Here is a 25,853-nt window from a genome sequence, read left to right as displayed (position 1 = left end):
TGGAAAATTCATAGTCTGAAACAACAAAATATTGTTGAAAGAAATTACAGATGTAAATGAATGGAAATACGTCCCATGTTCATGGCTTGAGATACTTCAAACTGTTAAGATAACAGTACTTTCCAAATTGATTTATATATTCAGCATAGTTACTACCAAAATCCAAGCTGTTTTCTTTGCAGAAATTAACAAGCTGATTTTAAACTACCTATATAAATTCAAGGGATCCCAACTAACAAAAGCAATCTCAAAGGAATAGAACAAAGTTTCAGGATCCATATGTCCTGATTTCAAATCTTACTACAAAACTACAGTAATCAAGCTAGTGTGATATAGTCATGAAGATAGATATAGGCCAATAGAACAGAGCTGAAAGTCCAGAAGTAATCCCTCAAATTTGTATCCAGCTGAATTTTTATAAGGTGCCAAGACAAATCAATGGGGGAAGGAAATATCTTTTAGATGACTCTGGGAAAACTGGATATCTACATGCAGAAGAATGACATTGAAGCCTTTTTGTGCATTAGTCACACAAAATTAACTCAAAATAGACCATTAATATATCGAAAAAGGAAGCCACATAATGAAAAAAATCCTCAATATGTATATTTGGCAAAGGACTAAAATGTAGAATATACAAAGAATTTTTTACAAATTAATGTTAAAAAGCAGACTACCCAATAAAACAGCAGCAAAGGGTTGGGAACAGGTCCTTTACAAGAGAAACTATCAGAATGATCAGTAAGTATAGGCAAAAGGGATAAACTACACGAGTTATCAGACAAGTGCAAATTAAAGCCGCAGCACACTGTTTCTATAAACCCATAAAAATGTGTACAGTGGAAAAGATGGATAGTATAAGTGTTGGTGAGGAAGTGGACCACATTTTTCCATATGTTACAGAAATGAGTGTAACTGGTGTAAGCACTTTATCTAACTTTCTGGTGTTATCTATTAATGCTGAAAATACACATACATTGTGGCCCCCAAGTCCCATTCTCTAGTATATAGAGGTCCCAAACTGGAAATAGCCCAAGTGTCAGTCAAAACTAGAATGGATGAATATATTAAGATGTGTAGACACATTTGAAAATTATAAAGTCTTGAGAATGATTTAACCATAACTATACTGAATAAAAAGTGGAATATAGAACAGTACTTATTGTATGCTATATATAAGGATCAAAAATGTCCAAACTGGTCAGTGGTACAGACCGAGATAATGGCAATAAAGTAATCTGGTTAAAGACATGGTTTTAAAGCCATGCATGTCTGAGATTAGGTCTTAGGGCAGCAATTTACTTGATCTTTCTGGGTTTTGGTTTGCTCTCTACATAAAATATTAGTACCCTCATAAGAGGCTTGTACTGAGGATTAAATAAAATATACATTTCAATGCTTAATTAATGCCAGCTGTGATGGACACCATTCAATAGGCAAAACAGTTTGGTAACTTCTGAATTCTTCACACATGAAATAAATGAAGTTTGGTGGTATTAAGAAAATTTACATAAATATATGTTAATATCAGTACCAGATAAAGAGAGTTATTGAAGAAAAAGATGGGGGATAAGAAAAGCTCTTAAAGCCCAGTGAAGTGGGCTCACAAGTCTCACAACCTTGCAGTGAACATCATAGGAGGACTTGGGATTTCCCTATAGAAACATTAATACACAGAATTCAGAGAACAGGTAGGGGGAAAATCAGGTGAAGAAAAAGATGAGAGGAAACATAAAATGAGATCAGTTGAAGAATGGTGTCAGCAGTAAGAGCTGTCCAAGTCACAACTTTTAAAGGAGACATGTTTATAGCCCAATGAGTGCTCATGACAATGGGGTTAAATTAACCATACCAAAGAGGGTCCTTGACTCTAAAAATTTTCCGAAGAGCATGTTTCATGTCCTTATTCCTCAGGCTGTAGATGCAGGGGTTCAGCATAGGGGTGACCACCATGTACATTACAGAAGCAATTATGTCCTTGTCTTGGGAGTTGCCTGATGAAGAGAAAAAGTAAACACCTGCAATTGTCCCATAGTATAAACACACCACAAAGAGATGGGAGCCACATGTAGACAAGGCTTTGGAGATTCTTTTGAAGGAGGGGACCTTCAGAACGATGCCTGCCATATGGATATATGAGCCCAAGATACCACTCAATGGTAGAATGAGTACCAATGCTCCTTCAGTGAGGATAAGCAGCTCATTGAAAGAGGTGTCTGAGCAGGAAGACTTGAGCACAGCAGCAAGATCACAAAAGAAGTGTGGGATGACAGTCCCTGCACAGAAGGACAACTGGTCCACGAGGAGGGTGTGCAAAAGAGCTTGGATGCAAGAGAAGAACCAGGATCCAGCCACCAGGATGATACACAGCTCCTCCCTCATGGTGGTGGTGTAGTGGAGAGGGTGACAGATGGCCACATACCTGTCATATGCCATCACTGTGAGAAGAAAGTTGTCAAGGCAACCAAAAAATATAAAGAAATACACCTGTGAAATACACCCCATATAGGGGATGGATTGTTGCTGAGTCTGCATGTTCATGAGCATCTTTGGAACTGTGACAGATGAAAGGGAAATGTCAGAGAAGGCCAAGTGGCTGAGGAAGAAGTACATGGGGGTGTGAAGGCGAGAGTCCAGCCTGATGAGCAGGATGATGAGCAGGTTCCCCAGCACTGTGGTCAGGTACATGCCCAGGAACAGGGTGAAGAACATGCCCTGCTGCTCTGGCCGGATGGGGAGCCCCAGGAGGAGGAACTCACTGCTCTGGTTCTCAGGCCTCATGCTGTGCTTTTACATGCTGGGGATAAAGGAGGATTGGAAATATCAGGAAGAATGATAGGGACACATTCCATACTGTAATATTCTGAGAAAACAATGCATTTTAAACTACATTCCTATTAATTTCTCACACCTGTGGATGCATGCATCTTCACTCTGTCCCAGTCGGGCTCTAGGAAAACATTATAACCAAAAGCAGCCAACAAGACCTCATTGCACAGAAACAAGAGAGCATTCACTGTTTCATTTGACCATTATTTACTGAATGTTGAGATTGAACCTGGGCCTCTGCTAAGTACTGAGAATGTAGTGGTGGACAAGAAAAGCAAGGTCCCATATACTGGGATAATTTATGACACCAAGACAGAGCCAGACGAAAACAGTTCGCTGTGGCAGAAGTAGTAGATGGTCCTTGGCAAACTAGTATCAGTTGTTTCTGCCTTAAAGTGACATGCGATGCCATCACTGAGGTGGCCTTGTTGGAATGCTGTCACGTTCCTCCTGTGAACCTGGCTGGATCACACTCATCTACAGCTGTAAGCTCACCAGTACTCTAGAAATGGGGGGTCATTCAAACCCCACCTGAATGCCAGAACAAGTCCTAAACCAGAATACCTCTCAAACAATCTTCCATAATAATGGTGAACATTTGGGGGGGTTATACTATGTGCCAGGCACTATGCTTAAAGGCTTTACTTATGTTTCCTAATTAAATACACACATCAGCCTTCCATTATCAGATAAAATCTTTGCTGTTTCACTAAAAATTAGGGTAATTTTCTCATTTAAGCCATTAAGAAATTGTTCCATAGGCAACAAGTTGCTGTAAGAAATAGGATACATGTATGTCCATATAGACATAAGGGGATACACACACACACACACACACACACACACACACACACACACACACAGATGGGAGTGTTTGTATACATATATATTCCATCTATCTCTACATTCCATCTATCCATATACATATACTCAGATGGAATATATGTAGACATACATATGGGAATACACACACACACACACACACACACATACACATGCACACACATACACATATATATGAGATATACAGCCAACCCTTAAATAACATGAGGGTTGGGGTGCTGACTCCCATGCACAGTCATGTAACTTTTGACTCCCCCCAAACTTAATTACTAATAGATAGCCTACTGTTGACCAGAAGCCTTACCAATAACAAATAGTTGATTAACACATACTTTGTATGTGTATTATATACTGTATTCTTACAATAAAGTAAGCTAGAGAAAAGAAAATGTTATTAAGAAAATCATAAGGAAGAGAAAGCACATTTATAGTATTGTACTGTATTTATCAAAAAAATCCATGTGTAAGTGAACTTGTGCAGTTCAAACCCATGTTGTTTAAAGGTCAACTGTATGTGTGTGTGTGTGTGTGTGTGTGTGTGTGTATACGTATATATATATGTGTGTGTATATATATGTGTATATATATGTATACTCACCATATGTATGGATATATATATGAATACAGTACATATATATAGCCCTATAAATAAATATATATATTGAACTATTGTCCTACTTCTATAATTGCCATTTTCTATAGGTCAAATATTGGTTACCTCATATAGTTCAACTTAATATTGTGTGATCATCACTTATGCTTTTAACATGGAAATCTCTCTTTTCACTGGGTGTGAGTGCCAGAGACAGTATGTTATTTTAGGGTTGCAAGGAGACTGAAGCTGTCCAAAATTTTCTTGGTGCCTGTCTGGATAATCTCTGTGATTTATATTTATATATTTTCCAGTTGACAAAAGGCTCTCCCATACATTAACTTCTATTCAAGCCATAAATACTTACAGAGGGCCTGTAAGCCTCCATTTTCTAGATATGTAAACCGAGGCCAAATAGTTGAGTGACTCTCCCAAGGTCTTGCCGCCATTTGGTGAGACTCTGTGCTCTAACTTCACTCAGCAACACGCCTAACATTCCTTTGCCTGGGACATTAAGTGAATGTGCAAGGGTTACAAAACTCTGAGCCACTGACTCACACAGGTATATGAAAATGATAACAGACCCTTTTTAGGAAATAGTCACTTAGAGCAATAGTCACATGAGAAGGAGGTCACTTAAGGAACTAATTGAAATCATGAGTGCAAATCAGAAGTCTCCAAACACACATACAAACACCACACGCACACACACACAGATACACAGACACACACACTGCTGATTTGAAGATTTCAGTCACCTGTGTCTGAGTCCCATTGTAAGAGAAAGATAGCCAGTATGTGGTTTATTTCATAAATACTAATATACATACAAGTCATGAATAACACACAAGGCAGGATGTACATAATATGCAATTATGTATCACCCACAAATACATTCACAATGCACCATTAACATACAAGCATATCATACCTGGTAAAATACACAACTCACATATGCATAACTCATCACTATACATACACATCACCAAAAACACACAAGGCCATACACAATTTCAAAATCTCACAAGAAACATGCACCAACAACACATGCACACTTAGTCACTCTCTACCAGCAGCATGCCCACTCCCATCACTGAAGTGATGGCCCCTTCCCAGTGAAGGCAGTCAGTCATCATGGGGAAATTAAGCCTATTCAGTGATAGGCACCATCATTAAACCACCACCAACAACCCATACACATGGCAACATACACATGGTAACAGACACACAGACAAAAGGAAACAATACGCATTCCTGCTCTTACATACAAGTTGTCATTCACAGGCACACTAGCACATGCTGCTGAGGACAGATTTGGGCCCCTTCTAACTTTGGTTCCTTGAAGAGGTTGGATATCCTTTTCCCCAGCAGTGGAGACAACAGTCTTACTCCTAACGCTGAGTTCTCATCACTCAGCTGTGATGCCCATCACCCCATTGGGAGAATGCCACTGTCATAACAATAGAGGCAAATATTTAAGATCACAGATATGAATCAGAAGTCCCTAATCACATGTTGGAGGCTGATAACTTATGCACTAAAACTCGGCCCAGATTGGGTCTAACTAACTGAAGAAAAGAATCAGGCTGTGAATCAGTTATGTAGTACACACACAGCCAACTACCAAACAACAGGTATACAAGCATATACAATGAATGCAGACACACACACACACACACACACACACACACACACACACACAGAGTCATGAACACAGAGATGCTCATACACAAACCCACAAGTATATAGGCAGATCCATCGCCACGTGCAGATTTCCAGCTCCTTCTGACCTGTGCTCGTCATCCGTGAGTTCAGACACTTCTTCCAGACTGTTGCCAAATTCTCAGCTTCTCTTCATAGTAAAGGAGGAGCCACTGTGGGTTAACTGGCCAATTTCTTCCTGCCATATGGAGAACATCATGTCAAGGAGCCAGAGGGGACTGGAGTCACAAGGGACAGTGTCTTGGACTTGTTTCTTCTTGGGCACAGTTCCAAGCTCAAATATTTTTGGGGCTTGGTTCCAGCTGGGATTCAACTTTTTAAAATTTGTTTTTAAAAATGACTTCATGCTTAGAAAAAAGTTGTAAAGATGATAGAATAAATTCTCTTACACCCTTCACCCATACTCTTTTACAAAAGCTAACATTTTACCATGTTTGTGTGTGCATACACGTGTGTGCATGCGTGTGTATGTGTGTGTGTGTTGAAGATTCTAACTATAGATCTTTCATAAGCCTATGATAGTGCATATTATCAGGAGGCACATGCTTTGGTTCAGAAGTCAGGGCTGATGACACTTCACATAGGAAGAGAATTTAAAAGAAAGAATGAGGCACAAAGGATTCTCGAGGAATCTGGGTGGGTACAAGCTACAAGTTGGCTTGGACAAAGCAGAGAGAATGGGTTTGGGAATTTGTAGTGGTAAAGGGGTGGGAGTGGAGAAAAGTTTCTGCTGGAGAAACAGACTATGTATTGTGCTATCTGAGAAATTTTGCCTGTATTATTTGTCAGCATGCAACAATAAGTGCCCTTATGGGAAAAAATGTCCCCTTGGCTGGTCATCAGATAATCTAAGGCTAGGCAGTTATTAGCAACCATTGTTGCCAGGGATCATTGTCTTTCATTCAGGGCTCCCAGGGCTGTGGCAGTTTGAATCATATATATGGATATTATTTTAGACATTTCCTGACTGGCATAATTCTTTAATTATGTTGAGTAATATGGTGGCCTCCAAGGCAGCACCAGTGACCTCCATTGTGGTCATCAGAATGAGGGCAGTTGACAAGAATATAACATACTTGGTGGTGAGAATAAAATTGGTGGGTTTTGTTTTGGAGTATGAGTCCAAAATGCAGACAGTACAAGTCAAATTATGAAGAGAAGCCAGGGTTAGAGAGGAATAAATTAGTGCAGGAGTAAGGGATAGTGGAGAAGAAGAGAATATCCCTCATGGACTAGAAGCTTAGACTGAGAATTTGGCATGGGCAATGAAGAACTACTAAATTTCCAGTAAGCATTTTAATCAAGACATAATATGGGGCTATTCTGGATAGTTGGAGTTAGTATTTTAAAGGAAAGACCAGGAGAAAAACAAGGTTTAGGTTCAGAGATGTGGACCATCAGATATATAGGGGCTGGGTTGTGTTATTGTGAAGGTTTCTTTAAGATAATTTTGATAGGCTACAACATGGCCAGGCAGTTGAGAGGGTGCCTTATGGCATACCCAACAATTCATATCCTTTAAAACATGGCTATTTGCTCAGTAAGGTTTACATAGCAATTATTTTATAACGCATCCTTCAGTGCTGGTTGTATATCAGAGATGGGGGCTAGAAGTGCAGACATCTGGGAAGGAGCAGAAAATGCAAGGATGGAAGGGGAAGGGAGTAGCTTGTGAGGGTTGGGGTTGAACTGGGAAAGAAAGGATATGAAAAGCAGGAGAGTGTTTTGAGGGTGAAGGGAACATTGGATAGGAGATTTACAAGGGACATGAGAACTGGATGAGTCCAGTGGGGAGATCAAGGTCACCATCACAGGTAAGCCCAGCTGTATGTCTGATGCCATCATCAGGAATGAGTCTAGTTGTGGGTCTGATGTCACCTGATGGTCCTTCAGGCTGTCATGGTGTTGGTTGAGGGTGAGGTCATGGATATCACTGGGTTTACAATAATCTTGGGCTGACGTTAGAACTTCAAGGCATAAAACCTTGTTGGTTGGGGATTCACAGAAATGTATAAATATAGTTGAAAGATGATCCAGAATGATCAATGATCAATGATCAATGATCCAGAAAAGATGCTACTGTATTGGCATCATTTGGAGATAAAATAATTCCAGAGAGACTTGTTGCATGCATTCTTACATTAGGCGTCCATTGCCCTTTCAATAATGGCCTGGCATGTATTTTGAGAAACGAGATATGGGCATAGGTTAGAAGCCTTCAGGACCACTTTTTGTAATTATTTGTGCCACAGGACATGTTGTTGCCACCGAGGCATGGAAAGCAGCAGTGGCAGTGGTATATAAGGATCTGGTGAGATATCCTGACTGTTCTTGGGAATGCAGACCTCATACACCATACAATGGCTGTTGTTTCTCTCTCTCTCTCTCTCTCTCTCTCTCTCTCTCTCTCTCTCTCTCTCTCTCTCCCTGTCTTTAAAAATGATGGCTCATTCATGAGCAACCACCCAATGGGCTTGTATCTAGAATTACCTGAGTTATTTGATCTTCCCGTTCTGTCTGATCACGTCATTTGAAATGTTAGATTAATTGTTTTATTTTCACTCCGCTTTGCTTTGTTCATTCCTGCTTACTTATTTGAGAAATTGAAAGATAACACAGTAAAAACTATACAAATAGGTGAGCTCCTCTTCTCAACTTTCCCACCTCATTCCCACCCACCCATTGTAGCTAACCAAACTCATTAGTTTGTTATTTTTAGTAAACATTTTATTGTGGAATAATCTTAGATACTAGAAAAGTTACAGAAGTAGTACAGAGACTTCCTATGTGCTTTTCCCAGCTTCTCCTGTTGTTAATATCTAACACATCCATGGTACATCAGCACAACTAAGACATTAACATTGATAAATTTCCCAGTTTTTCCATTAATGCCCTTTTTTTTTGTTCTAGGATCCAATTCAGGATAGCACGTTGAATTTAGATGCATCATCTTTTTTTTGAAATTTATTTATTGTTTAATTTACATCCAAGTTAGTTAGATATGGTACAACAATGATTTCAGGAGTAGATTCCTTAATGCCCCTTGTAGACCATCCCCATCCCACAATCCCTCCAGAAACGCTGTTTTTTCTCTATATTTAAGAGTCTTTTATGTCTTGTCCCCCTCCCTGTTTTTATATTATTTTTGCTTCCCTTCCCTTATGTTCATCTGTTTTGTATCTTGAATTCCTCATATAAGTGAAGTCATATGATATTTGTCATATTCATGTATCAGTTCTAACAGTTTTTTGGTGGAATCTTTTGGGTTTTCCGTATAGAGTATCATGTCATCTGTGAAGAGTTTGACTTCCTCCTGGCTGATTTGGATGCCTTTTATTTGTTTGTGTTGTCTGATTGCTGAGGACTTCTGATACTATGTTGAGTAACAGTGGTGAGAGTGGACATCCCTGTCATGTTCCTGACCTTAGGGGGAAAGCTCTCAGTTTTTCCCCATTGAGAATGATATTAGCAGTGGGTCTTTCATATATGCTTTTATGATCTTGAGATCTGATCCTTCTATCCCTACCTTCTTGAGGGTTCTATCAAGAAAGATGCTGTATTTTGTCAAATGCTTTCTCTGCGTCTATTGAGAGGATCATGTGGTTCTTGTCCTTTCTTTTACTGATGTGATGAAATCACATGGATTGTCCCAGAGGTTTAGGCAGCCCTGCATCCCAAATATAAATCCCACTTGGTCGTGGTGAATAATTTTTTTAATGTATTGTTGGATCCGGTTGGCTAGTATCTTGTTGAGGATTTTTGCATCCATGTTCATCAGGGAAATTGGTTTATAGTTCTCCTTTTAAGTGGGGTCTTTGTCTGGTTTTGGAATCAAGATAACATTGGCTTCATAGAAAGAGTTTGGAAGTTTTCCTTCCATATCTATATTTTGGAACAGCTTCAAAAGAATAGGTGTTAACTCTTCCTTTAAATGTGTAGTAGAATTCCCCTGTAAAGTTATCTGCCCCTGGACTTTTGTTTTTTTGGGAGATTTTTGATTACTAATTTGATTTCTTTACTGGTTATGGATCTGTTCAAATTTTCTATTTCTTCCTGTTTCAGTTTTGGTAGTGTATATGTTTCTAGGAATTTGTGCATTTCTTCCAGATTGCCCATTTTATTGGCATATAACTGCTCATAATATTCTCTTCTTATTGTTTGTATTTCTGCAGTGTTGGTTGTGATCTCTCCTCTTTCATTCTTGATTTTATTTATTTGGGTCCTTTCCTTTTTCTTGTTGATCAAACTGGGTAGGTGTTTATCAATTTTGTTAATTTTTTCAGAGAACCAGCTCCTAGTTTCGTTGACCTATTCTGTTTTTTTGTTTGGTTTGGTTTGGTTTTGATAGCATTGATTTATGCTCTAATTGTTATTATTTTCTGTCTTCTGCTGGTTTGGGATTTTATTTGCTGTTCTTTTTCCAGCTCTTTGAGGTATAATGTTATGTTGTGTATCTGAGACCTTTCTTCCTTCTTTAGGAAGGCCTGGATTGCTATATGCTTCCCTCTTATGACTGCCTTTGCTGTGTCCCAGAGGTTTAGACCCATCATCTTTTTTTTTTCAATGTTTATTTATTTTTGGGACAGAGAGAGACAGAGCATGAATGGGGGAGGGGCAGAGAGAGAGGGAGACACAGAATCGGAAACAGGCTCCAGGCTCTGAGCCATCAGCCCAGAGCCTGACGCGGGGCTCGAACTCACGGACTGCGAGATCATGACCTGGCTGAAGTCGGACGCTTAACCAATTGCGCCACCCAGGCGCCCCATAGACCCATCATCTTTTAAATACTTTCTATATTTGAAGAAATGCCCACATCTGCTAGAATCAGCTTCTCTGATTTGTAACTAAAAGCCTGATGGACAAGGAAAGAGTAGGAAGGTTAGGAGAGGTTCCTCAGTCATCATTGAGTCAAGAGATTAGGGAACCTACTGAAAAGAATGGGGTGGGGAGTCAATTTCAAACTCATTTATTTCTGATTTATTATTCTTGTAGTTCTTTATGTTCAAATGAGCAGATATGTATGTACATTTTATTATTTCCTCTTCGTTTTATTTTAATTATAGCTGAAATATACACATAAAATGGTTACCATTTTTATTATTTTAAAGTATACCATTTAGTGATGTTATGTACATTCATTATGTTGTGCAGCCATCATGACTGTCTGGTTCCAGAACTTTTTCATCCCCCCAAACAGAAACCATGTGCTCATTAAGAAGTCATTCCCCATTCCCTCCTCTCCACAGTCTATGACAACCATTAATCTTCTTCCATCACCATAGATTTGCTTATTCAGGATATTTAATATAAGCAGAATCATACGATATGTGGCCTTCTGTGTCTGCCTTATTTCACCAGGCATGATATATTCAAGGTTCATCTATGTTGTATAGCATGAATCAGTACTTCATTCCCTTATGTGGCCATATAATATTCCACTGTACATATATACTACATTTTTTTAATCCATTTATCTGTTGGTGGACATTGAGATTATTTCCACAGTATGACCACTGTGAATGGAGTTGCTACATTTTTGTACAAATATTTGTTCTATTATCTGTTTTAAATTATTTTGGATATATACCTAGAAGTGGAACTGATAGATCATATGGTAATTCTCTGTTTAAGTCATTGAGGAAGAACCAAACTATTTTCCGCAGTGACCACTCCAGTTGCATCCCACCAGCAATATACGAGGGTCCCAGTTTCTCCACGTCCCTTTCAACACTTGTCACCTTCCATTAAAAAAAATTATGGCCATCGTAGTTGTTATGAAATGATGATTTTGATTTGTATTTTCATAGTGGTTTCTGATCTGCGTTTTTCTAAACACTAATGATGTTGAGCATCTTTTCATGTGTTAATTGGCCATTTGAATGTCTTCTTTGCAAAATATCTATTCAAGTCTTTTGGCCATTTTTTAATTGGGGTAGTTTGTCTTGTAGTTCTGTCAAATTTTGCTTGGCTACTGTTTGTATGGAATATCTATTTCCATTCTTTTATTTTCCCTTGTGTCATTGGATTTAAAGTTAGTTTCATAGACAGTATACAGATGGATCATGCTTTATTTTAAGTCTAAATTGCCAGCCTCTACCTTTTAATTCAAGATTGTAGTCCATTTACACTTATAATAGTTACTGGTAAGGAAGAACTCACTTCTACCATTTTACAGTTTGGTTTGTATATGCTTTATATATTTTTTTATTCCTAAAATTTCCATTACTGCCTTTCTTTGTGTTTAATTTTTTTAGTGTTATCTTTTTGATTTTCCTTTAATTTCTTTTTTCTGTATATAGCATTCATTTTCTCAGTAGTTACCTTGAAGATTACAATTATCATCTTAAACTCAATCTAGTTTGAATTGGTATCAATAGCATACAAAAATTCTGGTCTTATATATCTTTATCCTCCTCCTTTATATTGTTATCTTCACAAATGACATCTTTATACATCATGTGCCCATTGACATAGATTTATAGTTATTGTTGTATGAATCTGTTTTTTAGTCATATAGAAAACTAAAAGAAGAGTTGCAAAAAAGTTCAAGAATACTTGCTTTTATATTTACCTATGTAGTTGCATTTACCAGTGGCCTTTATGTCTTTATATGGTGGTGAGTTACCATCTAGGATCTTTCTTTCTTTTTTCCTTTCTTCTTCCCCCTTCCTCCCTTTCTCCTCTCCTTCCTTCCTTCTGATCTGCCTTTTCCTAATGACTAATGAGCATCTTTTCCTGTGTTAATTGGCCATTTGGATGTTTTCTTTGGAAAATATCTCTTCTTTTCTTCTTTCCTTCCCTCCTTCCTTCCTTCCTTCCTTCCTTCCTTCCTTCCTTCCTTCCTCTTTCTTTCTTTTTTTCTTTCTTTCTTTCTTTCTTTCTTTCTTTCTTTCTTTCTTTCTATCTTTCTTTCTTTCTCTCATTCATTTGTTCATCCATTCATTCTATCTTTCTGTCTTTGTTTTCTAAATACTCTTTATTTTGGGGGGATTATTTTATTTTATTTTTTGAGTCATTTAAAATTTTATTTTCATTTTGTTTTTATTTAAATTCCAAATAGTAAACATATAATGTAATATTAGCTTCAGTTGTACAATTTAGTGATTCAACACTTCCATACAAAACCCACTACTTGTCACCTATTTAAAGCATCCCTTCCCCACCTTTCCCCCCTATGATCATTTGTTTTATGTCTTAAGTTCCACATATGAGTGAAATCATATTATGTTTTTCTTGATCATTTTATTTCAGCCTGGAGGACTCCTTTTAGCATTTCTTATAGGGAAGATCTATCTGAACAAATTCCCTATTTTTTTTATTTGAAAATATTTAAATTTCTCCTCCACTTTTTTTTTTTTTTTGCCAGATATAGAAGTCTTGGTTGATAATTTTTTTCTTTCAGCACTTTAGATGTATTATCTCAGTGCTTTCTGGTCTCCATAGTTTCTGATGAGAAATCAACTGTTAATTTTATCAAGGATTGATTTTACATACTGGTTAGCTTCTCTCTTTCCACTTTTAAGATTTTCTCTTTGTCTTTGTATTTCAACAGTTTGATTATAATGTGTCTCAATGTGGCTTTCTCTGAGTTTATCCAACTGAAGATTATTGAACTTCTTAGATGTGTAGACTTATGACTTTTATCATATCTGGGATGTTTTTGAACTTTATTTCTTGAAATATTCTTTATTCCTTTTTCTCTGTCTTCTGTACTTGAACTCCCAATATTCATATGTCAGCATGTTTGCTGGTGTCTTATAGGTCTTTTAGGGTCTGCTTATTTATTTTTCACTCTTTTCTCTTTCTGATCCTCAGACTGGATGATTTCATATGATCTATCTTCAAGTTTGCTGATTCTTTCTTCTGCTTGCTTTACTCTGATCTTGAACCCCTCTCATAAATTGATCACTTTGATTCCTGTGCTTTCCAGCTTTATCATTTCTGTTTGGTTTCTTTTTAAACTCTCATCATTCTTGGGGCGCCTGGGTGGCGCAGTCGGTTAAGCGTCCGACTTCAGCCAGGTCACGATCTCGCGGTCCGTGAGTTCGAGCCCCGCGTCAGGCTCTGGGCTGATGGCTCGGAGCCTGGAGCCTGTTTCCGATTCTGTGTCTCCCTCTCTCTCTGCCCCTCCCCCGTTCAAGCTCTCTCTCTGTCCCAAAAATAAATAAAAACGTTGAAAAAAAAATTAAAAAAAAATAAACTCTCATCATTCTTTAGACATTCTCTATTTGTTGAGATATTGCTTCCCGCATCCCTTTAGCTCTTTGAGTATATTTCTTTAAAGGCAGTTGATTTAAAATCTTTGTCTAGAAACTCCAAAGTCTGCACTTAACTGAGGGACAGTTTCTGTTCATTTCTTTCTTCCCTTGAATCAGCAATACATCTTTGTTTCTTTGCATTCCTGAACCTTTTTGCTAAAAACCGGATATTTTGAATATTGTGGTATTGTAACTCTGGAAATTAAAATTTCCTCTTTCTCTGGGATTTGTCATTGTTATTTTCTGTGGGTATATGTGCATGAAGTATAGGGATCCACACATATCCCTGGGGACAAAGCTTATCACATGCAAAACCATCTATGTGCTGTGCATTCCCTCTGCCCACACTCCTTGGTGAGTGTTGGCCTAGGGAGATGAAGCATGAAGGTAGAGCAATTACTTCATATTTGTCCCTGGGGATCAGCCTGGAAAATCCTACTCCTGGGACCCAGAACCTAGAAATACTTCTGTGACAGCGTGCACAAGGCTCATCCCACCTCCACTGCTGTAGTCTAGGTTGCTGCTCTCTGGCTGGCCCAACATACCCAACAGCCCTGGGGCCTCTGATTTATCATTTGCTATGGCTAAGAAGAGCCTGCATGCCTAAATCAAGGTCCTGTGACACCAAAAGGGAGAACACAGGTGCAGGGAGTTTTATCTCTGATGGTGAATTCTGTCTGAGCTAGATAAATGAGGTGAGTGCTCCAAAAAAAAAAAGGCAGTTATGTTTTTCCCTCTGAGATCCACAAAAGATCCCAGGTGGAGCCCCTGCCTCCTGTTTCTGCCAGTCCTGAGATGGGCAGTAGAAACTACTCCCTTAGAGAGAGTCCCCTATGTCTGCCTCCTGCAGAGGAAGAGTTTAAGTAAAGGTAGCCTTGATTCGGGGTGTTTAAGGGCACCAGAAATGGCTTCAGGCCCCCCATGCTGTATTTACTACCTTCTTTGTGATATTATGCAAGTGACTTAATTTCACTGAATTTCAAAAACTCATTTGTGAAGTATATGTAATAAAATGTATGGGTTTTCAATTAGATGCCACATTGTGTAGTGCTTACAGTTCAAAGTGTCAGCTCTTACTGCTTGCAAATTAGATGGGCTTAGGACATGGAAGCCAGGGTATTTGGATCTTAGTGAACATGTAGCATTGACAGAAGTATCCTGAAACTCATCTTTCCACCTTTCTTTTGCATTTTAATCTCCCTGCCTGCTTGCCCTCCTTTCTTGGGTGGATTGAGGAGTAAGGAATGATGTGCAGACCTTGGAGGGAAGGCCCAGGAACTTGGAGTAAAGACATATGTGAATTGGGTGAGGGTGTTTCTTTTAGAGAAGGATAGAAGCACCAACTTTTTTTTTTTTTTTAACACTTTTTGACTTATCTCTTCTCTTCCTCCAGGAAGAGTAGTGGCATGGACAGAATCAACCAGTCCAGTGTCACTGAGTTTCTTCTGTTGGGTCTTTCCGAGAGGCCAGAGCAGCAGCCTCTCCTATTTGGCATCTTCATGGGCATGTACCTGGTCACTGTCATGGGAAACCTGCTCATCATCCTGGCCATTGGCTTTGACTCACACCTCCACACCCCCATGTATTTCTTCCTGGCCAACCTCTCTTTTGCTGATGCCTGCTTTTCTTCCACTACAGTCCCCAAGATGTTGGTGAACATCCAGACACATAGTCACGCCATACCGTATGAAGGGTGTTTGACCCAGATGCATTTCTTCATGATGTTTGGAGCACTGGATGACTTCCTCTTGGGGGTGATGGCCTATGACCGCTATGTGGCCATCTGCAGGCCTCTTCACTACTCCAAGCTCATGAGTCCTCTTGTCTGTGTGGTCCTTCTGGCAGCATGCTGGGTCCTCACCAACCTTGCTGCCCTCCTACATACCTTGCTTATGGCTAGACTTTCTTTCTGTGCAGGCAACAGCATCCATCACTTCTTCTGTGATGTGGTCCCTCTGCTGCAGCTGTCATGCTCAGACACCAGCACGAACCAGGTAGCCCTGTTCACTGTGGGCTCCATGATACTCACTGGTCCTCTCTCCCTGATCATTTTGTCATATGCATACATCATGTCCACCATCCTTGGAGTCTCATCTGCCCCTGGCAGGCAGAAGGCCTTCTCCACTTGTGGCTCCCATCTCACCATTGTCTTCTTGTTTTATGGCACAGCTATTGGTGTCTATCTGTTTCCCCCTTCATCACACTCTGGAGTTAAGGAAAGGATTGCAGCTGTATTTTACACTGTTGTGACTCCTATGTTGAACCCCTTCATATACAGCCTCAGGAACAATGATATGAAGACTGCACTCAGTAAGATTTTTGGAATTCATACATTCTCTTCTCAGGGAATTTGATCCTATATCCATATTTTGAAGTTATGCCCTGGAGAACCCATGTGTTTATGAAGCAATATCATCCCTTATCATATTTGCTTAGGTTTTAAAAAAATGACCCAGAATCATTCTCTTAAGCTTTAGATCTAACAATGTATGTGGTTGGTGTATTTCATAAAGAACTTGTCCTGTCCTATAAATGTGAATATTTCCCTGGTGTTTGTGTAGGGTGATGCTAAGCCACACAGGGGCAAGGTCAATTAGAACTTCTTTTGTTTGCTGTAATTCTAAGGTGTGAATCTTTTTTTAACCTACAATTCAACCAAATTCATTAATCTCCCATTTGCCAGATACTCTGTGAGGGAGAGGAGGTACTGATTCCATGCCTTTATGGAATTCATCTTAGAGAATTCCATATGGTATGTAGTTGCACATATATGCAATTAACTGTAACACAGGTCCAGTCATCATGATTTCTCCATAAAGCTCAATATCTATTTTATTCCATGTTCTTAACTCTCTAAATGTATTATGCCATTTAGTTCTCCAATTGTAATGATCTTGGGTTAAATACTATAATTATCACCTTTTACAGATTGAGACTATAGCTAGTAAGTGGGGAAAGAAGGATTGAAATTCATTTCTAGTCTGACTCTGGAGTCCAAACTGTTGCATGCTTTCGTATCCTGATTTCAATGCTAATGGTTGTGGCAAGAAACATGGTCACATTAAGCTAGAATGTGTATGTTGATACCTACCATATGCCAGGTACTGTGCTATGCACTATTGGTAAAATGTAAAAATAAATAAGATATTGTCCATATTGTCTATACATGGTAGAGTCATGTGTTCAAGTTAGTGTTAATCAAATCAGATGGTGATAGCTGCCATGACAAATGTTGGACCACAGAAGGAAGAAAAATAATCTGCACAACAGTGGTCAGGTAGTTTTACCCATCAGATGACATTTTATTGAGCCTTAATGTGTGAGCTCACTTGAACTGGTGGAGAAAGAAAAGTGAAGATTCTACAGGGACAGGCTATTTAGAATAGAGGTCACGCAAGTTGTGGGAACCAAGCCAGCCCAACCTTGGTAATGTTTCGTAGTGGTATCTCTAAATATGGGTCTTGACTTTTCTTTCCCATTTCTGTTTCCATAACATCTCTTGCTCACTTCTACTCTTTGTAGCTTTCTGTCATTGTCAGTGCTTTTGAATTCTAGCTGCAAATTAGTATTTCCTGGAGCCTTAGAACTCTCTAGAGAAGGGACCCTCATATTTTTTATAAAAACAAAACAACACGACACAAAACAAAACAAAACAGTTGATCCTAGTGCAACTGAATTTGCGAATACCATTGTGGAACATCCTTCATGGCAGCAAAAGGACAGATAAAATAAGGGATAAAAATACTTAGTTCATTATTTACCCTATCAAGGTAAAAATCATTGAGGTATCGAGCATATTGACAGCAGCAAGAAGTTCCTGAATACTTATCCCTGGTTGAATCCTTGTATACCTTATTCATCTTTTTTATTCTTTGCTGTAATTTGCTACCTTTCCATAAAAGTCCTTCTGGACCTGCTACATACTATGTATAGTTCTATCTCTGAATAATGTTTAGTTTACTTTGACACATGATTTTCAATTATACTAACAATATTATCAGAGTAAGGGATTCATCACTTCCAAAGAGGCTGTTTATATTCTTATCTTTGGCTTCTACTCTTGTGCAAAAATGATAAGCAAGTGGATGCTGTGCCCACTGGATTTTTCCTTGCCTCCCTTCCTTAGAGTCACTCCTGGGTGGGGTTGTCTATGACAGTGTACATTCCAGGCAGTATACATCCATCCATTTTCAGCTCATTACAATGTATTATGATTTTGTCCATGAACCAGGTTCAAGTATTTTCCACCCCAGTGACTAATGATGTGTGTGGAGTGAAAAGAAACTGAAAAAAAGGTGGAGAACATGGGGATCTGTGCTGACCATCTCTGTTTGCTTGTGCTTTCTGGACCTGCTTGCCCCTAATCCCAAATAGAGCATTTCCCATGTATGATGGCTTGCTGCTGGACCCTTGCACCCTGTCTTAAGTCTTAAAACTGGGTGAGGGACTATGATTCTTTATTGTGAAAGCTACCATCAGTGTCTACATAGTTTTATTTATTTATTTATTTATTTATTTATTTATTTATTTATTTATTTATAATTTAAGCAATACCCTCTTTGGCTTCCCCTCTACTTCAGCCCTAAAAACAGAGCCATTTATTAGCTACTTCAACAAATCCCTATAGGAGATCTGGCCTTGCCATGGATTTTGATATTTGGTATTTTCATTCATATTACTTCTTATGGTTAAGTGCTGCCACCTGGACCTGTTGGCAGGAGCCAAGCTCCATGTTAGCATTTTCTATTCATTCTGTCCCAAGAGAAAGAGCCCCCAATCAACTTCTTAGTGATTCTGTTGTCCTCCTCACTAGTGTGTTCTTTCTTGCTTTAGTGAAAGGAGTATCTCCTGTCCTGTCTTGGGCACATAGTTGCCTGGTGTGTTCTCTGGTCTTATAAATACGTTCGAACATGGCCATATCTTTGAGATTCAGACCTCTCCCTCAGTACTTTAACAAGGTGTACTAGCATGTACATTCCATTTGCTGTAAGTGCCATCATGTCCAAGCCTATCAATGATCCCAACAGCCTGTGAGAACTTGTTCCAGGTGTTCCTGTCTCCTGGGTCATAAGAGAGTCCTCATGCATTGTGCACTTTGACCGCACCCAGGAAAATGTTTCATAACTTTCTTGTCCAGCCATTTGTATTCCTCCACTTATGAGTGGTATGTGTTGCTAAATCCTACTCCCCTTTTGATGAATCAAGTAAATGCTCCTGTAACCGGGACTGTTATTTCATGTTGGGGCTGTGCTGAAATCTGTTCCAAGTTATTAGTCTAGAGAAAATGAGAGAGGCAGACATTCTAAAGAAAGCAACTTCCATCTTGTATATCATCTTCTTCAAGCAGAGCTTTATCAATTACCAAGTGCTGCGTAACAAAGTCTCCCCAGACTTAGTGTTTAGAGCAACAACCATTTACTTTGTTTACATTTCTTTGGGTTAACACTTCAGATTTGGCTCAGCTGGGTAATACTTTTAGTGGTTTTGGGTAGGCTCACTAATGTGTCTGTAGTCAGCAGCCCATCAACTGGGCGAGGCAACTTCAGGAGATTGGCAGCTAGTCGTAGTGAGTGAATTTCCGGTACAGGAAAAATAGCCTCCAGCTTTAAAAAGATATTGGAGATATGTCTCAGTAATAAGGCTATCTCATGGCTCTGGACCACCTTCTCCTTAAATGAGGTATGCTCCTGCAATTCTCTGCTACTACCCATGCATTCTAGTGATGCCAACTAGGGTTACAATACCAGCAGCAAATCCCTGACTTTTCCTGCTACCTGAAGTCTAGCCAGATATTGATATCACCATCCTTCTTGCCTTCTAGTGTTTGAAGATCAGTTGAATCATAAGCATACACTGACCAATGAACTAATGGCCAGAGACCATTTTAGGTGGCAGTACCCAGTCTGCATACATTGTAAAGTTGACTACATCAGGAAATGATTGGACATCCCAAGATTGGGAACATTACATCCCCATCTCAACTCACCTACAGAGCTATAGCTTCTCATTTTCCTTTCTTTACATAAATTTATACCTTTCTGTATTCTGTTCCTCCTGCCTTGAAAAACTTCTCTTTTCTGTTTTGCAATGACATACCCATACTTTAAGACCCATCACAAATGTTACGTCCTCAGTGAAGTCCTCTAGATTCACCTATCCAGAGGGAGAAGAGAAAATTGCATTTGAGCTGTGTTTTAAGCAGAACTTGAAGATTGTAGCATATGTGTCAAGCACTGTGCTAAGCAGTTTACATGTGTTATCTTTTTAATTTCTCACAACAGCCTTAGATGATAGTTACTATAGTTACTATTACTACTCACTTGTTTATGTTTGGAAACTGAGACAGAGGGGCGTTGGTAACCATCTAGAAGACATACAAGCAGTGAATAGTGGAACTGATACATAAACCAGGTATTTCTGATTCTAGTGTAAGTCTTATTTTCACTTAAAAATTATTTTAAAAATCTGAATTTGTCAGTGGGATCGCAGAGTTCCAATTATGCATGGAAGAAATGGATGGAGTGCATTGAAGTTTCCAAAATTTCTCCTGTGGATTATTGAAAAATCTTTATCCCCTTGTGAGGATAAATCCTTAGCAGCATCCCTAAGAGAGATACAATAATAAAACTGATATATTTTAAAATAGATCTGAACATAGATTGTTGGCACTGTGCAGAAGAATAATGGCCCCATAAAAGAAACTCGGTGACAGCCCCACATAATGTGGTCCAAGTACCCTTCTCTCTGATCATGTGGCTTTATTCATAGATTATTTCAGAATATCTAACTAGAGACTTATGCTCCAGCAGGGGGTGTGCTCCCTTTGGCGAAGTGTCAGGATCTCTGAGAGTGTTCATTCTTCCATCCTAGTTTCTGATTTGCCTTGCCCCAACCTCAAGTCATTTGCTAGTATAGAGAGACGTCGTTGATTGGAACTGTGTATGTGAATGATGTGAGGGAAACAAGAAAAGAAAGCAAACTAGTAATTGAGAGAAATATGTGGATTTCATGTCCATTTAGGCATCATGTAACCATTAAGATATGCATTTTGGAATCAGATATCTGGGTTCAAATTCTGGCTCTGCCATATATTAGCTGTGTAACTTCAGATAAGTAATTTAACTTAACCCCCCCCTCCACACACACACACTGTTTTTGAGCCTTTGTTTTCTTTTCTGTATAGTGCAAATATTTACCTCAAGGGAATATGTTGAATATTATTAAAAGTAATAAAAATCTAAGCATAAGACCCAGAATGAGAAAATTTACATATTTTTTCTCCTACTTCTTCCAGAAACACTGCATGATAGAGAATATATTTTAAATTATTTTTTATTTTAGTGTAGTTAACATGATAGAGAATATTTAATTACCTCCTTTTATGAGCAGGCAAACTGTGGCTCACTGAGGTTACTGAATTTGCCATAGGTTGAAAAATTAGCAAGAGGCTGATGCAGGATTTGGATAACTCTATAAGTTGATCTCCCCTGCATTCCCAGAATGACATCCTTGGCCTCACGGAGATCGCAGTGCCCTTCCGCTCAGGAGTCTCCCCAAGGCACTCTTCATGTCTTTGTTTCTCAGGCTATAGATGAATGGGTTCAGCATGGGGGTCACCACAGCATACATCACTGCTGCAACCCTGTCCTTGCTGGCTGAATCAGCAGAGGAGGGAATGAAGTACACCCCAATAGCAGACACATAGAACAAGCAAACGGCTGAGAGGTGAGAGCCACAGGTGGAGAAGGCCTTCCACTTCCCACTAGCTGATGGGACTCTCACAATAGCAGCCACAATGCGGATATAAGAGATGATAATTAGCAAGGGGATCAAGACGGTCAATGCCCCTCCCCAGTACATCAGCACACACTGGTTGGCGTAAGTATTGGAACAAGAGAGCTTCATCAGGGGGAGAAGTTCACAAAAGAAGTGGGGAATGATGTTGTCAGTGCAGAAGGATAACTGAGCCAGGAGACTGGTGTGGGTCAGAGAATATGACTGAGTGAGGGTTAGGGACATGACCAACAGCCCAGTACAATATCTGGGAGTCATGACCAAGGTGTAGCGAAGGGGATGACAGATAGCCACAAGCCGGTCATATGCCATCACTGCCAGGAGGAAAACATCTAGACCGATGAACCATAGGAAGAAGTAGATCTGAGATAGGCATCCAGCATAGGTGATGGTATTCCTATGGGCCTGGATGTTCACCAGCATCCTGGGGACTGTGGTAGATGCTAAACACAGATCAGTGAGGGAGAAGTTGGCCAGGAAGAAGTACATGGGGGTGTGGAGGTGTGGATCAGAGACAATGGCCAACATGATGACAGTGTTCCCCAGCACAGTGAGCAGGTACATGCTCAGGAAAATGCCAAAGACGAGAGGCTGCTGTTCCTGCTGCTCACACAGGCCCAGGAGGAGGAATTCAGAAACACTCAATGTGTGATTTCCTGGTTTCATGTTGCTGGTGTAACTAAGGAGAAAATGGAGGATGACACTTCAGAAACTTTTCCTGCCCTGAGATTATCTAGGTGGAAACAAAGACATAAATAAAGATGGAATCAGAATATTAATAGACATGCAGTACCTCACTGAAATCCAAAAGAGCTCTATGAGATAGTCATGGTTAGGCCCATTTTATTGATTAAGAAATTGAGTCACCTAGAAAAAGATGGAGGTTTAAAGTTTAAATCTGGTAATTCTGACTTTAGAGTCTGTGATCAAAGCAATCCTAAAATTTGTATGGAACCCAAAAGACCATAAGTAGACAAAACAATGTCAAAAAAGAAAACCAAAGCTGGAGGCATCACAATTCCAGACTTTAAGCTGTATTACAAAGCTGTAATCATCAAAGACAGTATGGTACTGGCGCACACACACACACACACACACACGCACACACACACACACATAGATCAATGGAGAAGGACAGAGAACCCAGAATGGATCCATGAATATCTGGCCAACTAATATTTGACAAAGCAGGAAAGAGTATCCAATGGGAAAAAAGGCAGTCTTTTCAGCAGATGATGTTGGAAAAACTGGACAGTGACATGCAGAATAATGAAATTGGACCACTTATTTACACCATACACAAAAGTTAATTCAAAATGGATGAAAGACCTAAATATGAGAGAGGAAACCATCAAAATCCTATGGGAGAAAACAGGTAGCAGCCTCTTTGATCTTAGCCACAGCAACTTCTTCCTTGACATGTCTCCAGAGGCAAGGGAAAAAAAGCAAAAATGAACTATCCTCATCAGGATAAAAAGCTTCTGCACAGTGAAGGAAAACAACAAAGCTAAAAGGCAACCAACAGAATGGGAGAAGATATTTGCAAATGACATATCCAATAAAGGGTCAATATCCAAAATCTATAAAGAACTAAGAGACTCTTAAATACAGAGAACAAATTGAGGGCAGGTGGGTGAAGGAATGGGTCAAACGCGTGATGGATATTAAGGAGGGCACTTTTGGGAAGGTGCACTGGCTATCATATGTAAGAGATGAATCACTGGGTACTATTTCTGAAGCCAAGACTACACTGTATTTAACTAACTTGAATTTAAATTTAAAAATAATAAGAATAAAAATAAATAATAAAAATAAAAATATCATTGCTTCACTGGAAAAAAAAAGAACTTACCAAACTCAACACTCAAAAACCAAATAATCCACTTAAGAAATGGGCAGAAGACACGAATAGACCCTTTTCCAAAGAAGACATTCAGATGGCTAACACACGTGAAAAGATGCTCTACATTGCTCATCATCGGGGAAATGCAAATCAAAACCACAACGAGATACTACCTTGCACCTGTCAGAATGGCTAAAATTAACAACTCAGGAAAGGACAGATATTGATGAGGATGTGGAGAAAGGGGAATCCTTTTGCACTGCTGGTGGGAATGCAAACTGGTGTGGCCACTCTAGAAAACAATATGGAGTTTCCTCAAAAAATTTAAAATAGAACTACACTACAACCCAGCAATTACACTGCCAGGAATGTATCCAAAGAATACAAAACTGCTGATTCAAAGGGGCACATGCACCCCAATGTTTGTAGCAGTGCTATCAATAATAGCCAAATTATGGAAAGAGCCCAAAATGTCCATCGACTAATGAATGGATCCAGAAGATGTGGTATGTGCATATACAATGGAATACTACTAGACGATCAAAAAGAATGAAATCTTGCCATTTGCAACAACATGGATGGAACTATAGGGTATTATGCTTAGTAAAATAAGTCAGAGAAAGACAGATATCATATAATTTCACTCATATGTGGAATTTGAGGAACACAACAGATGAACATAGGGAAAGAGAAGGGAAAATAACGTAAAAACGGGGGGGGGGGGGCAAACCATAAGAGACTCAATACAGAGAGCAAACTGAGGGTTGCTGGAGGGGAGGTGGGTGATGGGCATTAAATGGGTGATGGGCATTAAGGAGAGCACTTTTCCAGATGAGCACTGAATGTCATATGTAAGAGATGAATCACTGAGTTCTGCTCCTGAAGCCAAGACAACACTGTACGTTAACTAACTTGAATTTAATTTATAAAAAAAACACACACACACACAAAAAAAAACCTCTTTACCAGTCTGCCTTTGATAAGGCACCCAGGACTGACTAATTTATTCATTCCACATTCAACAAGTACTTACTATGTGTCAGTCCCTGCTCTCAAGTACCAGAAAAACAATGGTAAGGAATCCAGCAGGGTTCCTGCCCTCTTGTAGTTAGTATTCTAGTCAGAGGAGCCATGTAACAAACACTTAAGTAAACAAGAAAATAGGTGTTGGGGCGCCTGGGTGGCTCAGTCGGTTTCAGCGTCATCTTCAGCTCAGGTCATGATCTCGCGGTTTGTGAGTGCGAGCCCCGCGTCAGGCTGTGTGCTGACAGCTCAGAACCTGGAGTCTGCTTAGGATTCTGTGTCTCCCGCTCTCTCTGTCCCTCCCCTGCTCATGCTCTGTCTCTCTCTGTCTCTCCATAATAAATAAATGTTAAAAATTAAAAAAAAAAAAGAAAATAGGTGTTAAAGTGAAAACAAAATGTAGCAATGACTAGCAGATCCCTTTAAATTTCATGGTCAACAAAAGACTCAAGGAGGAATGGATAAGAAAGGCCCGGCCAAGTGAAGAATTGGGGGAAGTGTATTTCCGATAAGAAACAATAAGTGCAAACGTGGGAGGAGCACATGTATCTGGGGAAGCAGGAAGAAGGCAAGTGGGGTCAAGTGTAGTGAGCAAAGGCGAGTGGCAGGAGAGGTGGGCACGATCAGGAATGACCAGAGAGTGCGGATTCTCAGAACCATCAGAGAGCCATGGGCATGGGGGGTGTTTAAGCAGCAGAAGCCATAATCTGACCTACAATATGGAAAGAGTATTCCACTGCTGTGGAGAAGATTGTAGGGACCAGAATGCCAATGAGGAGGCCTGTAAGGAAACACATGAGGGACCCAGAAAAGTAGCTGGGGAAACAGAGTGAAGTGGACGGATTTGGGCTCCACTTTAGAAAGTTTAGGGGACTTTTCTCAAGGAACCACAAGTGATGGATCTGATGTGTAGCAAAAGGCTTTTTACTCCTCTGGCTGCACCTGTACC

At 39.5% G+C, this 25,853-nt stretch overlaps 2 protein-coding genes across 2 annotated transcripts; one reads left to right on the top strand and one right to left on the bottom strand.

The window, feature by feature from the left end:
• Nucleotides 1-1,842: 1,842 nt before the first annotated feature.
• LOC121034357 (olfactory receptor 1J4-like) lies at nt 1,843-22,704 on the bottom strand. Its single transcript, XM_040481183.1, has 3 exons — nt 22,208-22,704; nt 20,524-20,526; nt 1,843-2,782 (listed from the first exon to the last, which is right to left on the bottom strand). The coding sequence occupies exons 1-3, from the start codon at nt 22,702-22,704 to the stop codon at nt 1,843-1,845; spliced, it is 1,440 nt and encodes a 479-aa protein (XP_040337117.1).
• LOC121034446 (olfactory receptor 1N2-like) lies at nt 15,630-16,598 on the top strand. The gene has a single exon (XM_040481231.1). The coding sequence runs from the start codon at nt 15,651-15,653 to the stop codon at nt 16,596-16,598; it is 948 nt and encodes a 315-aa protein (XP_040337165.1). The 5' UTR covers nt 15,630-15,650.
• Nucleotides 22,705-25,853: the final 3,149 nt, after the last annotated feature.

The sequence above is a fragment of the Herpailurus yagouaroundi genome, unplaced genomic scaffold, assembly GCF_014898765.1.
Source record: "Herpailurus yagouaroundi ecotype Mexico unplaced genomic scaffold, PumYag 160, whole genome shotgun sequence".
Lineage (NCBI taxonomy): Eukaryota > Metazoa > Chordata > Mammalia > Carnivora > Felidae > Herpailurus > Herpailurus yagouaroundi.
The sequence above is the reverse complement of the archived record's forward strand: the minus strand, read 5'-3'. Positions and strand labels throughout refer to the sequence as shown.